The sequence below is a fragment of the Lissotriton vulgaris genome, chromosome 11 (assembly GCF_964263255.1).
Source record: "Lissotriton vulgaris chromosome 11, aLisVul1.2, whole genome shotgun sequence".
NCBI classification, from domain to species: domain Eukaryota; kingdom Metazoa; phylum Chordata; class Amphibia; order Caudata; family Salamandridae; genus Lissotriton; species Lissotriton vulgaris.
The window spans coordinates 594,964,311-594,978,366 of record NC_141699.1 but is presented as its reverse complement, the minus strand read 5'-3'; the positions used below and the strand labels follow the sequence as shown (position 1 = coordinate 594,978,366).

The following is a 14,056-nucleotide window of genomic DNA, read 5'->3' as shown; positions in this document are numbered from 1 at the left end:
ACAAACCGGGCTGTCTGTGCCAAGAGTAAAGAAATGTTATCCTTTGCATAAAATAACAAGCATTTACAATGCAACGGTCTCGCCTTTGCAAAACATAGAGCTATTGGCATTGTAAATGACAAACTTTTTATTTATGTGTTAGTTTTGAAAACAGATAAATAAATGGCATTGTCATTTACAATGCCAATAGCTTAATCTCTCGCAAATGTGAGACCTATTGCTGAGGTATTGACATTGCAAATACCAATGCCAAAACCAAATCATAATAAAAGGTCTCTCACACTGCTGTCTCTCCCTAGAACACACACACTGCTGTCTCACACACACTGCTGTTTCTTACACACAATGCGGTCTTTCTTACACACAATGCTGTCTCTCACACTACAGGCACAGCAAGCCACAACCGGACACACCGAACTAGGAGAGACTTTCACCGGCATGTCACAGACTCACCCACCTATCACACACCCCTCTAGACACACCGACCTACCACAGACTCATCTAGACACACTGCTGTGCCACAAAGTCACCGAAACACACCGACCTACCACAGACCCCTCCAGACACACCGACCTACCACAGACCCATATACACACACTGCTGTGCCACAGACTCACGACCTACCACAGACTCACCCAGACACACCGACCCACAGACGTCACCCCTACAATCACTACATGCAGTCAGTCACCCAGGCACACCGTAGCCGAATCTCCTCGCATAGTTCACAAACCCGCACCAACAATAACACACACACACACCTCTTCTGAGTGCACTGCTCCATAGATGGACAGACTCACAGACCCGCGTGTGTGACCCTAGCTTGAGCTCACCAGCGTGCGTGCGCAGCCACTGACTGCCCTCATGCACACACTAGCACAGTGTCCTTACTGCACAGTCGCACACACCAACGGGAGCACACTGTCCTTGTACACAGCTGCACACACCATTGTCATGTTTGTGTGCTTGTCAGTCGTGCACATACAAACTAAAAATATGCGACCTACTGGCCAATATTTCACAAAATGTATTTGCAAAGGTGTAGTACTGGGCAGTAATAATTGTGTTATTTATATCAGCAGAGATCTGGGGGGTTACTGGCTATTATTGTTAAAAATAAATGATAGAAAGTGAGGCCTTGTCGGTAATGTTCAAAGGAATACAGAGAAGATACAGCACAAGTCAGGAGTAACGCGAGTCATGTGAGCATCTAATCACTTACGTAAAGGCCAGGTCTAGTTGTTATTCACATGTTCTGCTTTATTGTAAAGCACTCTGATGCCTCCGGCCCATGTTAGCGCTATATGAAATCACAGAAGTAAATAAAATGTTCACACTAAAAACAAAGAGCGCACCTTCCAGGCCAGCATCGATCGTAGTAACCGAAGAATTAAATGCACTGTACCGTATTGTTCTAGTTAGTGCTGTTGATATTGGTGGGGAGCTGTGACTGGGAACGCTGGGTGATGTGGGGCGGGCTATGAGTGGGTCAGGGGAGGGCCGCTGTCCCTGGGGAGGGAGAGGCTGCAGGAGGAGGAAGTGGGAGGGAGTGACGGAGGAGGCTGGCTGAAGATATGGGAAGAGAGCGTAATCCTAGCCTGGACTGGGGAACAGCCGGGGTCTGCCGAGGCCCAGAGACACACAGCGCAGCAGGCTGGCACACACACACCACACCTTGCACACATGCTGACTCGTGCTTACACACACTGACACTCGCACACACACTGAAACACATGCACACACTCATACTTCCACGCACACACAACTTGCACACACACCATAACTTTTGCACACACTGACTCGTGCTTACACGCACGCCGACACACAACTTAAGGACACACAACTTGCACACAGGCGACACTCACACCCACCACTTAATCACATGCTGACACTCGTGCACACACCCATACTTGCACACCGGCATGCTCATGCAATTTCACACACACTGGCACACCTACATTTTGCACATACACGGACTCATGGTTGTACACACACATATACACACACATACAGCTTGGCACAGCCAGGGCTCTCACATGCTGGCGCCGCTCGTTGCTCTCCCTAAAGCTCCCAGGGGGACCCGATAGGCAGAGTTCATCGTTTAAACCTCGCTGTAGTATGCAGCGCTCGTGTCAGATCTTGCTGTACCCCCTCTTCTATAATGCTGTGCGACATTTGCTAAACTTCAAGTGCAGCAGAGAGTTGCCGTTCATGTGTGTAGCGGATCTTGCAGTCGTTTATGTTATCTTTTACAACTTATCATAAAAACACAGCAGGACTACAAATGTCAGAATGGCAAAAAGTGGCCTGTAGCAGGTGTCCACGCAGGGACCCAGAGTGACCTATTCTTTCTGTCATTGCATACACGAAGGTTGTGCACTTTCAGAAAATTGTAAAAGGTGTGATAGTGTAAACTGGGTTCCCACACTTAAGTCCAGGACTGGATATAGCGACCATTCTGAGGAGAGGTGGTCACCTTAGCCGCCACTTCCCCTCGATTCAAATCCTGAATGTCTTCCTAACATACCGGAGAGCCCCCTCCGAGTTAGGTGCCTCTTGTAGTCGATGGAGCCGTACCCCCTGGGGGGCGGCATGTCGTGCTTCACCTTCGTAGCCATAGCCGCCATCTTGGCTCCGCCGGACAGCCGGTGCGTGACGTCACGCGGCACCCACTTCCAGTCGGCTGGTACACGGAATGGACATAGAAGAAAGACATGCAAGAAGGCTGGTGCATGCAATGTGAGATAGATGCCGTACGTCGGAAGCGGCCATGTTGGATTAGTGTGCCCCCAACATAACCTCAACTAGGAATAGTTGTGACTAATGCAGACCTCCGATCTGTTATTAATACGCGAAGAAAGTTCATTTGTTTCAAACAAACACTAATAAACGAGTTAGTTTGTGATATATTACATGTTTTATTACTAGTCTGGACTTTGCAACGTAAACGTACCGATTTTTGCTTCGAACAACAACAAGCTTCCTATTTGCCTGGTGACGCCCCCTTGCCTCCGGTGACGTAGGCGGCACTGGGCCAATCCTAGCGGGGCTCCTCCGGACAAGGTGGCCTGCTTGACGGTTGCCATGACAATATACAAGGAAATTTTGTCAGGGTGCCGTAAAGCAGGTCACCCAGTCCTCGGGAGGCGGGATCGAAAGTGGACAAATCAACAAAACACACGGAAGTTCCAATGGCAGGCCTCCATTTCGCGAGGCCTGCTAATGGAAAAAGGGGGCGTGGTTTCACGCAGTACTGAAATCCCCCTGTTCACAATAGGTCTTTGCCTGCAGCAGGGCCATGCCCTGCAATGCAGGCTTCGACCTAAAAACTAATGCAGTAATAATATGTGACTGAGAAGAACAAATTAAATAGTGGGGAAGTTTAGAAAAAATGCGGAAAGATGTTGGAGGTCCTAGAGTTTCTCCTACAATCTTGTCTGGAAAGAGTAGATTTAGATCAGATGTGAGCAAGCGGGCTCTTGTATGAGAGGACATCAGACTGACCACAAGAGCAACAAAAATCCAAAGGCACCTTGAGATAGTGCAGCAAGACTCAGAGATCGAGGAGTTATTTCACTCATTCAGTAACTACTGGACCACCTTTTCTTACTAGTCTTTACTCCCTGTGCTATTTCAGCAACTACATAGGTTGCATCTCCTAGACATATGTCCAATCATCATTATGGAGTTGTAAATGCAGTCTGCTCTCATTAATCACTTCCCACCACACATTCTCTACCAAATCAGCAGCTGGGACTTAGTTATGTAGTACAGAAGTTAAGCAGCATAATAAGTGATGTACAGATTGTCCCAGCCACACCCTTAAAAAATGACAAAACAAGCAGAACAACTGGCTTCAACTGAGAGACCTTACCTGAAGAAATGAGCTGGATGTCCCCATGGTAACATCCAAGGTCACCTTGCCCAAAAGGAGCTGAACTTTTCCAGACTTGCGAATTAGCAGCTTTCCCACTTGTCCTTCTGCTAGATCTTCAAGGGAACAGGTGTTCTCTGCCAACAAGAGCTCCTATAGAAATAAATTAGGAGTTAAACTTCCAGACATCTGCTGAGAATTTTTTTTAAAAAAGTTACTCACCTGTACAGTGTGGTTTTCCAGTATTGTTAACAATACTAATCACCGATTCTTATTGACAAAGTTCAGATTGATCAAATTCCATCTACTTCTTACAGAACGCCCAGGTTGGACTAAGGAGAGAGATTTGGAGATTTGTTCTTGTGACCGATTTTCCATTATGGACACTGTGCACTTTATCTTCTTTTGTGAACACCTTCGTCCCATTCGCAAAAGGTTCATTATTCCTCTTATTAAAGACAAGGGCTTTAGACAAGTTAAACCTGCACTTTTGTATCTACAATTGTTGTCGAACATTTGGGAGATTTTTAACCCCTTCCATGCTCATGACAAGGTCAGCTCGTCATGGGTTGTACCTGCCCTGTGCTTATGACGATGAACAATGGTAAATCTGGGATTGCAGCACCGGGGGGGGGACCCCTTAGCAGCCAAGGTGTTAACATAGCAAATTTCCTGTCAATAGCTATGAGATTCAGGAGGAAAATTAAGTGGACCAATTGTATATAGCGGTGAACTCATGAATTGTGATTGATGACTTTGTTTTCCTTTTTTAAAATTGTTCTTCGTATTTTAATGGTCTCTTTATATGATATTTGCACATATATTTCCCTTACCTATATTGTTAGTGTCTGTTTTATGGTTTTATATATGATACTTGCAGACATTCTCTCTTACCCATATCGTTGGTGTATATTTTTACATATGACAATGTACTGTATGAATTGCTAATTTGCACAATTTTTTTTTGTTTTTAATTGTGGTCTTGACTTTTGATGTTTAGCATACTTTTATGGTTTTTGCTATGAACCGAATAAAGTACTTTTGACTGACTGACTGACAGTATAGATGTCTTTCATAGATTCACATGCTTGAATCTTCCCTGTCGTCATGTGGGAGTCCCACAGTACTTAAATAGGCAGTACTAAAAGGAGTACATTAGAAAGCATTGCGAAAGCAATTGAATTTGTTAACCAATTCTCATCCTTATAAAAAACCCAAACTTCAGCCAATGAGGTATAAGCCCTGAGATCACAAGCCCCGGCAGAGCCACCATTCCTCAGATTTCGAGCACAAGTGTGAATAAAAGACTAGTCATCATGAGGTATAAAGTGGCCTGTCTAAACCGGGAGGTGGGCGGGCTGCATGTGAATTATGAACGATATCAATACTGGAGAACCACAGTGTATAGGTAAGTAACTTGATTTTTCTTCAGTATTGAATCTTTCATAGATTCACGTGCTTGAATCAGAGTAGCTAGCAGTACAAGATAACTAAAGGAAAGTGTTAAAGGCTAGGATACTTTCTCTCTGAGAATAGAAGAGTTCAATTAACTATTAATCAAAACACGAAAAAACATGTAATCCATTGAGAAACTATGCATCCATACTATATTTATATATATTCCTGGTGTAATCTTTAAAATCCTAAAGGAAGCTTTCTGCTGCTTCGTAGGGAGAGCCAAGATAAATCTTTCAAATGCCCATTCCCATAACTCATGAAACCCTTGCAACGTCCTCTGTCGGAAAAACTGGCAGGGGATGGTGAAGGAGATGGTGAGAATGGTGCAATGAAGTCATCCCACTCCCTACCGGCAGCGTCTGCTATGTCTTGAACCAACTCTCCTTCCTTCAGCTGCTTGTCTGGGTCGCTTTCAATGTAGTCATCTCTAATGGTTATGACCAGAGGGGCCGCCAGATTCTCTTGAGCTGGAGGAGGTTCTGAAGTAGTGGTGTTTCCAGCTGCATCTCAGGGGGTCCTGGAATGCGGGAGCTGGTGTTTGTGATTCCGGAAAACATTTATAATAGTCATCCACCATGAGCCTGAGATCCATGACTAGTGAAATTGGCAATGCTATTGGTCACCCCATGAAGGTGGCATATTTTCGTATTCCTCCTCGTAGTCATAGTGTTTTGGGACAGATTCATATCCGTGCCGCCTGGGCAGAAAATTATCTGTAAAAGAAAAACCTCTCTCAAAATACTCAGAAGTATCTCCTTTGTACTCCTCCTCATTGTCAGTAGACAGATGAATGTATAAAGAAAGGAAAGTTACTTACCAGTAATCCTAGTTCTTCATTATATTTTCATTTAAGTCATGAATAATTGAATTTGCCAAGCCTGTGCGAGATGCCAGAATACTTCTCACACACACACACACGCACACGCACACGCACACACGCACACACACACACACACACACACACACACATATACACACACAAAAAATAAATACAACCATTTACCATCCATAAGTTGTGACGGAGGAAGCGGAAATACCTTGATCAAGGATGTTCACTCTGATGTCATCTGTGCAGTTTCCAGTAGTAAATTGTCTTTCTTCTGTTCCTTCGAAGACGAGATGCGCTTTATGTTAATCGTTGTAGTCGTACCCTGTATTGACATTGGGGATTTGAACACCGTTGTTGACAGAGTGGTCGTTGACGAGGTCGTCGTGGGGCGGCTCTTGATTAGGCAATCGTCGTCACCCCTCTCGGCGCAGCCATCGTTTGTCGTCAGAGCGCTCGTCCATGCCACAGAACCGAAAGTAGCCATCAACGGCGATTTTCATGCCATCCACGACAGAGCTGTTGTTGATGGGCCCTTCGACTAAGTCTATTTTGCTGATGAAGACTTGAGAGGAGTTTGAGGCACAGAAGCAGTCAATGGTCTCTTTTGACCAGAGCTTGTAGATTGCTCTTTAGAGGCTGCTTTTTCAGATGTATTTCCAGCCTTTAACTTTTTTGACTACGAGATGAGGTAGAGGTTTCATTTTTCACTTTCGCTCAGAAGTAGAATGATTTGAGCTTTCCTCATTAATGAGCCATATTCAGATCTGGACTTTTTCTTCTGAAGCCATATTATTAATCTTGCGGCTCTGTCCTTCAGAGTCTTGGCAGTATATGGTTGGTCTGTAAGCAATATAAACAGCCCTTATGAGGATCGTATAAAAAGAGCCTTGCCTTCCCACAAGATCGGCATGGTCTGAACGCTATCTTTTTAGATCCTTCAGACATTTTGAAATGAAGCAAACACAATACAGTATGCTGAATTCCTTCAAGAATATTCCTAAAGAGGAAATGAACAGGGTCAAAAGTTCACTAGTAGCAAGAACCGAGCAGAGCTCAGGAAGACTCCTTCTCACATGACTTTCGGTTAGAAATCTGGAGGTACAGTGGCTCTGCAGGAGCTTGTGGTCTAAGGGCTTACACCTCATTCAATTACTGTCGCAATGCTTTCTAATGTCCTCCTTTTAGTACTGTGGGACTACCACCATGACAATGGGGAAGAATTAAACATGTGAATCTAAGAAAGATTCAATACTGGGGAAATTGTCAATGGCAAAAACTCCTTCGGGACAACATAACCTGCATGATAAAGAATGATGCAACTCATCCAACCATGAACCTGCTTCCTCACCTGGCTTTTTTCCTGCTTGACCAGAACGGTCTGCCCATCTTCAGTCTGCATCTCAGTCTTTATGGGCTTGGTGTCTTGGGTGGGAGGCTGCCCAGGAAGAGTGTCTGGTAGCTGTAGAAACAAAAGCTCTTCCTCCTTGGACAGATTTAGACTCTCCAACAGCTCCGGTAGAGATATATCTCGTGGGAGTCCGGGAACCTTCTTCAATGTGGGCTTCAGGTCTGGAAGTGCATTCTTGTCATCATCAACATCCATTGGTTCCTCTTTCACTTGAAGGAGAGAAACCAGAAACTTACCGGGAAGTTAGAGAGAAAAAAAGATCTCACTATTTAAGCAAATAAGCATCTCCTCAAGAGAAAATGGTACTCCGCCAAAAGCAACAAAAGGGGAATTGTTACTGCCATCACAACTATTTCAGTAAATGAGGACACAAATCATCTAAAGAGAAGGGCACTATGGCACATCGCCTCTTAAGGAAATGAGGAGAGATGCTACTCAAGATGTATATGCTTTTACTAATCAATTTCTAGTCAGGACTAATGCTTTTAGCCTCTCATTTGTATAATTCACCTGGGCTCGCAGAAGAGATTGTAGACAGTTCTGCATTTTCCCTCCTTCCCTGAGATTCAGTCTGTAGATTGGTGTGTATCCTTTCCTTTGGGCCCTGACTCAAACTGACTCATGTGCTCCGATACAGATGACGGTCTAGGACTGTGGCACTTACCTTTCAGAGGAAGGTTCACCTCTGTCTTTTCTTCCTTAGTATCTGTCAGCCATGGCTTGCAGTCCTGGTCATCACTCTCTTCCTTGAACAGCCAGCCAGAAAGTGCCAAAGGCAGCTGCACTGGGGTATTTCTGGTGTCATTCTTTAATCCTGGATCATCGATGAACTGGTGGAAGAAGAAGGGATTTTACAGAGAAGAAAATAAACACTGTAAAACAAAACAGAGTGGATTACTAAGCTAACAATGTACACCATTTGCCATTAATTGGAGGACTGGGGAGAAAGCCATTAAAGTGCTCCACACTAATGAGTAGAAGAATAAACAAGACAATAAAAGCAACCACTGATTTTGAGACAGAGGGTTACAGTAAACGAACTACACAGCCAAACCCCACTACACAGAAGAGTGGGAGATATTGCACACAAAAAAGCAAACCAAAATACACCTCACTACCACCACTCACCCCTGACAGGAGAAGGTTTACTGTACAAGCAATCCACGGCAACCCCTCCACTATAGGAAGACAGATTATCAAACTAGCACAGACATTAACACCAACTAGTAAGAGGAGACAGAAGAATGTATAAAGAAAGGAAAGTTACTTACCAGTAATCCTAGTTCTTCATTATATTTTAATTTAAGTCATGAACAATTGAATTTGCCAAGCCCCGTGCGAGATGCCACAATACTACACACACACACACACAACCACACACACACACACGCACACACATTAAAAAAAAAATACAACCATTTACCAAAGAATTCAATTGAAAAGCTCAACAAGCATTTGGAATGCAATAGGTTTCGAATTTGCGAGAGTTTAAGCAGTTAGCATTGTAAATGACAATGGCCTTTATGTTTTAAAAACCAAAACATATATGGCCTTGTCATATACAATGCCAATAGCTCAAACTCACGTAAATGCGAGACCTATTGCATTGTCCAGATGTATGTGCCACCCAAAACGAAAGAAATCTTTTTCAGAGTGGGGAATCATTTGATGGCTTGAAACAGAGGGAAGATACTTTTAAACTGTAGTTTTTTTTATATTCAGCATAGGACACAGTAAGTGGTGTGGCCTAATGGCTAGGGCGGTCGACCTCGGAGCCGGCAAACCAGGTTCGTGTCTCAGCACGGACACTGAACATTCTGTGATTCTGTCATAAATATGAGGAGGTCTGGTGTCATCACAGGGGCCTCCATACTCAAGAGTGAGTAGTAAGCGCTGGTGAAAAGCTCGGACAGTCCCGGGGGCACGCGCTCAGCCCCAAAGACCAAGCAGTCTCGGGTGGACGTCTTACTCCATGGCCAGTACTAGCTTTCCTATTACGGAAGAGCCTGGGCAGAGAAACCAGGCGTTCGCACTCATGGGAGCTTTCATATTACAAAGAGGGCATGCAGCAGAGCCCGGACCTGCCCTTTCGGTGACCCCCACGGTGCAGCAGCAGAGTCAGTACTTGGAAGTGTGAACGGGGGGCCCCTTGGGGTTCCATTACACCGGGGGTCGCGGGTTCAAATGCTTGAAAGCGGCTGCCAGCTGCGGCGGGTACCAGTTGAGACGGTCACCGACTAGCACTTAATTAGCCGCGGGATGACACCGCATCAGACTGTCCTGACAATGGCGGGCGGTTATGAGACGACGAATGCCTCGTTATCTGCTGCGTCACTTTAACAACCTGACAGTAGGAAAAATAAACTACTTCACGAAAATGGGGGCACATGAGTGGTAATCTGGTACATATTTCAGTTGCACACTCAAACCAGTTGTAATTTCAGTTTAATTTTTTAAAGCAGTAGAACATCCCTTCTCTGTTAAGCTCTTAAAACTGGGCCCGAAATCCCATTAGGCCAGTACAAATGTGTTCTCTACTCAACTGAACTTCCTCTAGCACTACTGGCGATGGGGCCCCCTTCTGCACAGGCGTTCCCACCCATCCACAGAGAAACAGGTACCTCACATAGGCGGGGGCAGAGGGGCTCTGGCACATTTCACGCCTTCCCTCTACCTCCTCAACGCACAAAACAGCATCCCAACAATGGGCAAGGCTCCCGAAGGGGACACGTCTGCACGATCACATGCGCACGGGGGATGAGTGACGGAAGAGGAGGGGGCGCAGCTAAATGGGTGGGGGGGTCCAGTTTGGGGGAAGAGGCAACACGTGGGAGAAAATAACTACAACAATCTGTGGTGATGACTAACGGAAAATAATAAATCATCAGGCACAGCAGCAAAGCAACAGTCTGTTTTACGGGGGGGAGCGCAATCCCCACTCAGTTCACTTCTGTCACTCAGGTAACAAGTTAGAATGGGGCAGGGAGGGGATGGGGAGCCCCCACAAGAGATCGGGGGTGAGGAAGGAACTGCGATGAGGCCGGTGAAGTGTGGAGAGCGGGGGCCCCGGGGACACAGGGACTGCCCACCCACGGGGTGACAGGTAACAAGTTTGGGGCTGCGCCTCCCGGGGGCGGCTGGCAGGGTTCGGGTGGTCCGGGGCTGCGGCGGGGCGCGCGGGGAGCGGCCGAGTCAGCGCCGCGCTAATGAGATGCATAACCGTCCAGAGGAGGGAGGCAGCCGCTAGGCGGAGAGGGAGCAGGTAACGGTACCGCGGCAGCACTGCGGAGCGGCGGCCACTTTACACTCACTTTTCCTCACTCTGGTCGGGCCACCCAGCGCAACCCCCGGGCCCCCCAGCCGCCCTCGGGCCGTCACCCCACTCACCGTTATTCCGCCTGGGGTTCGCCTGCTTTCTGCGCTTACACCTGGGGCCATCCGCCATGATCCTCTCGCTGGTGTCTAAATGCTGCCGGAGTCACCTCCCTCCTTCCCTCCGCCCCCTCTCCCCCTCCCACCACCGCACCTGGTTTACGACAGTCGTTTTACGACATCACCTTCCCTACACCTAGCCAGACGTGCCTGCCTGGGAAGCCTGTTGCCAGGGGAGACGCCGGTTTGCGGCGGCGGTGGGAGTGGGGGCCGAGGAAGGCTGCCCAGGTGGGGCTGGCCGGGCTCTGCATTTTCACGGCGAGGCAGCAGGGCTGCGGCATGCAGCCACGGAGCGGCTCCTGGGGCGGACGCTCGTGTCAAGGTGCCGCCTCTCAGGCAGGCAAAGGCAGTCAGGCAGGACGGAGCCCTGTCGACGCTCTGGCTGCTCCCAGGCTGGATGAATCTTTTAGTTAGCAATGTGGTCATGCTGCGGTCCACAGGATGGCAATACCTGGAGTCTATACCAAGAACCCATGCAGGCTTAGTTGCTGCCAGTGGTCGTATTCCTTCCTCCTCAGGCAGGCGAATCCACGCTGTCAGTCAGTGCCCACTCCTACCGCAGGCTGGACGTTTTAAGCATCACTAATATTGTGTCGGTTCTCGAGTTCTCTTCACACCGGGATGACCTTGCATTCAGTCAGTTGTGTTTCCACAGGAAGGCTGTGTCCTGCAGAAAGGGAAAAAGGGGAAAGGCTGGGTCCTGTCCCTGACCGGCTGGACCACTCTTAGTGAACAAACAAAACAGGTGCCGGACAGTATCAATTGGAAAAGACAAATACACACCTAGTATAATGAATTGCTAGGCTGACAAACCATTTGTGTTTAGTCACTTGTATTTTTATGAAAAAAGGTTATGGAAAAATGCTTTGGCATCAAAGAATTCACACCGCATTTACAGAGGTTCACAAATACATTGAAGAAACCATAAACAATACATTACATCAAAACATAAACATATGACAATTATGATGAGTTAAGACAACAGTATAATGCCTCAAGAAATTCTCTTTGTTGAGGCACCAATCCTAAATGCAAAATAAACAAGTGGACCGCTGTGATGACAAACTAGCCTACTTGTTTTTACCACCACTAGATACACATGAATTGGTTTGTCAAATGGTGCAGAAATAGGAAATCACAAAACTATGTAACAATGTAGAATTGTGTGTTAATTTTATTCCTATTATGCCCTGATGATTCAGTATCTGGGTGGAGCAGGACGCCGACGCGTTTCGAACCCGTTCAGTAATTAATGGGTTCTCCTCAGGACAAGGATTGGGAAGGTCGTTGTCACTGAAAGTTAAATTAAAAAATGGTATCAATGGAAAGCTGACTGCTACCTCACTTCAACTCAACCACTATAGAAGAATATGCAAATACCTTATGCTGGAAAATATCAGGATGCTACCTGTGGAAAAGACGGTATAGACCCTAGTTAGTCTCTGTTATTTAGTATACACTCTGAGCCACCATATACATGTTAGCGCTTGTAGGCACATACCTTGGTGTTAATTGTACATGCACCTATCCGGAATGCCCAAGTGCCCGGAATCAATAAATGCGCTTGAGGGAGGTAAAACACAGTGTCACCATCCCATAAAAAATGCCTGTAACTGTGCAACACAACGTGTGTATACTCGGTCCTACCTTTGTATGTAGGAGTTGAGTTCCAAACATGGGCACGGGCGGCAGCCGCCGCGGTGGTTAGAAAACTGTAACCCAAAAGGAATGCATAAATTAAGAAAGAGCTCGGGTCGCGCTCGATCTGACTACAATGTATTTTGTGGAGTTCTTTGAGCGGACTTACGTTTTAGACGATGAATCAGGAGCTGTGAATCAGGCAACCGGCGGTGAGAAACTGACAACGCGGGTGCCGAGGGGGCGTGTCCCTAGGTATTTAACGCGTGTTGCGTATGAAACAGCCTAGTGGGACGCGTAATGCGTGTAAAACGGCCTGCTGGGACCTGTAGTCCACTCCGGATTAGCTGATATTACTCCTCCCATGGGGAGAGGGTTGACAATGTTGAAGGGCATTTAAAGGCAAATAAAAACAGTTGGAATTAAGACGAACAGGGTTGCTCGATGGAAAGTGGCTCAGAGGCATAGTAGACATACTTAGGGGCCCTGATGAGAAGTCGGCAAATGGTGTATGTACTGCCATTTGTTCAACTGCGTGAGCATATTAGCTACGTGATTTTTACAGACACATGAGTAGCAAGCAGCACAGACAAGCAATCGCTGCGGGCACGCTATCTACAGATTACTCAGTTCGTTGAGGTCATTCAGTCCTACCATGGCAGTGTTGAACCTCAGAATAAGGTAAGCCTCTTTTTGAGCAAGGCGTACATCTGGATCCCCGCCTGCTCCTGGAGTGTTCTTGATATTGGCTAGGATCGTCCATTTAAAGTCATTGGATGAATGTTCTTTTCGTAAAAAGTGGGATACCAAGGGTGCCGTCAGGACTTTGTTATTTATCCTTGATCGATGCTGGATAATACGTTGGCGCACTTCCTGGGTCGTTTTGCCAATGTAGACCTTACCACATGGGCAGGTAATGGCATATACTGCATACTTAGTCTTGCAGTTCGTAAAGTTGTTATGCCGCCAGTGTTTTTGGCCGTCAGTTTGCAACTTAACAACAGAAGGGACCCTGTTCACGGACGGCCAAAAACACTGGCGGCATAACAACTTTACGAACTGCAAGACTAAGTATGCAGTATATGCCATTACCTGCCCATGTGGTAAGGTCTACATTGGCAAAACGACCCAGGAAGTGCGCCAACGTATTATCCAGCATCGATCAAGGATAAATAACAAAGTCCTGACGGCACCCTTGGTATCCCACTTTTTACGAAAAGAACATTCATCCAATGACTTTAAATGGACGATCCTAGCCAATATCAAGAACACTCCAGGAGCAGGCGGGGATCCAGATGTACGCCTTGCTCAAAAAGAGGCTTACCTTATTCTGAGGTTCAACACTGCCATGGTAGGACTGAATGACCTCAACGAACTGAGTAATCTGTAGATAGCGTGCCCGCAGCGATTGCTTGTC

General features: G+C 46.5%; 1 protein-coding gene across 2 annotated transcripts in view; it reads right to left on the bottom strand.

The window, feature by feature from the left end:
- POLR3D (RNA polymerase III subunit D) overlaps positions 1-14,056 on the bottom strand; it is a 335,392-nt gene that overhangs the window by 69,226 nt on the left and 252,110 nt on the right. For both annotated transcript variants that reach the window (XM_086943691.1, XM_086943690.1), the window contains exons 6-8: positions 8,234-8,399; positions 7,510-7,778; positions 3,875-4,027 (exon numbers count right to left, since the gene is read on the bottom strand). In XM_086943691.1, coding sequence (XP_086799817.1) covers positions 3,875-4,027; positions 7,510-7,778; positions 8,234-8,399 — 588 coding nt within the window. The remainder of the gene's footprint in view (positions 1-3,874; positions 4,028-7,509; positions 7,779-8,233; positions 8,400-14,056) is intronic.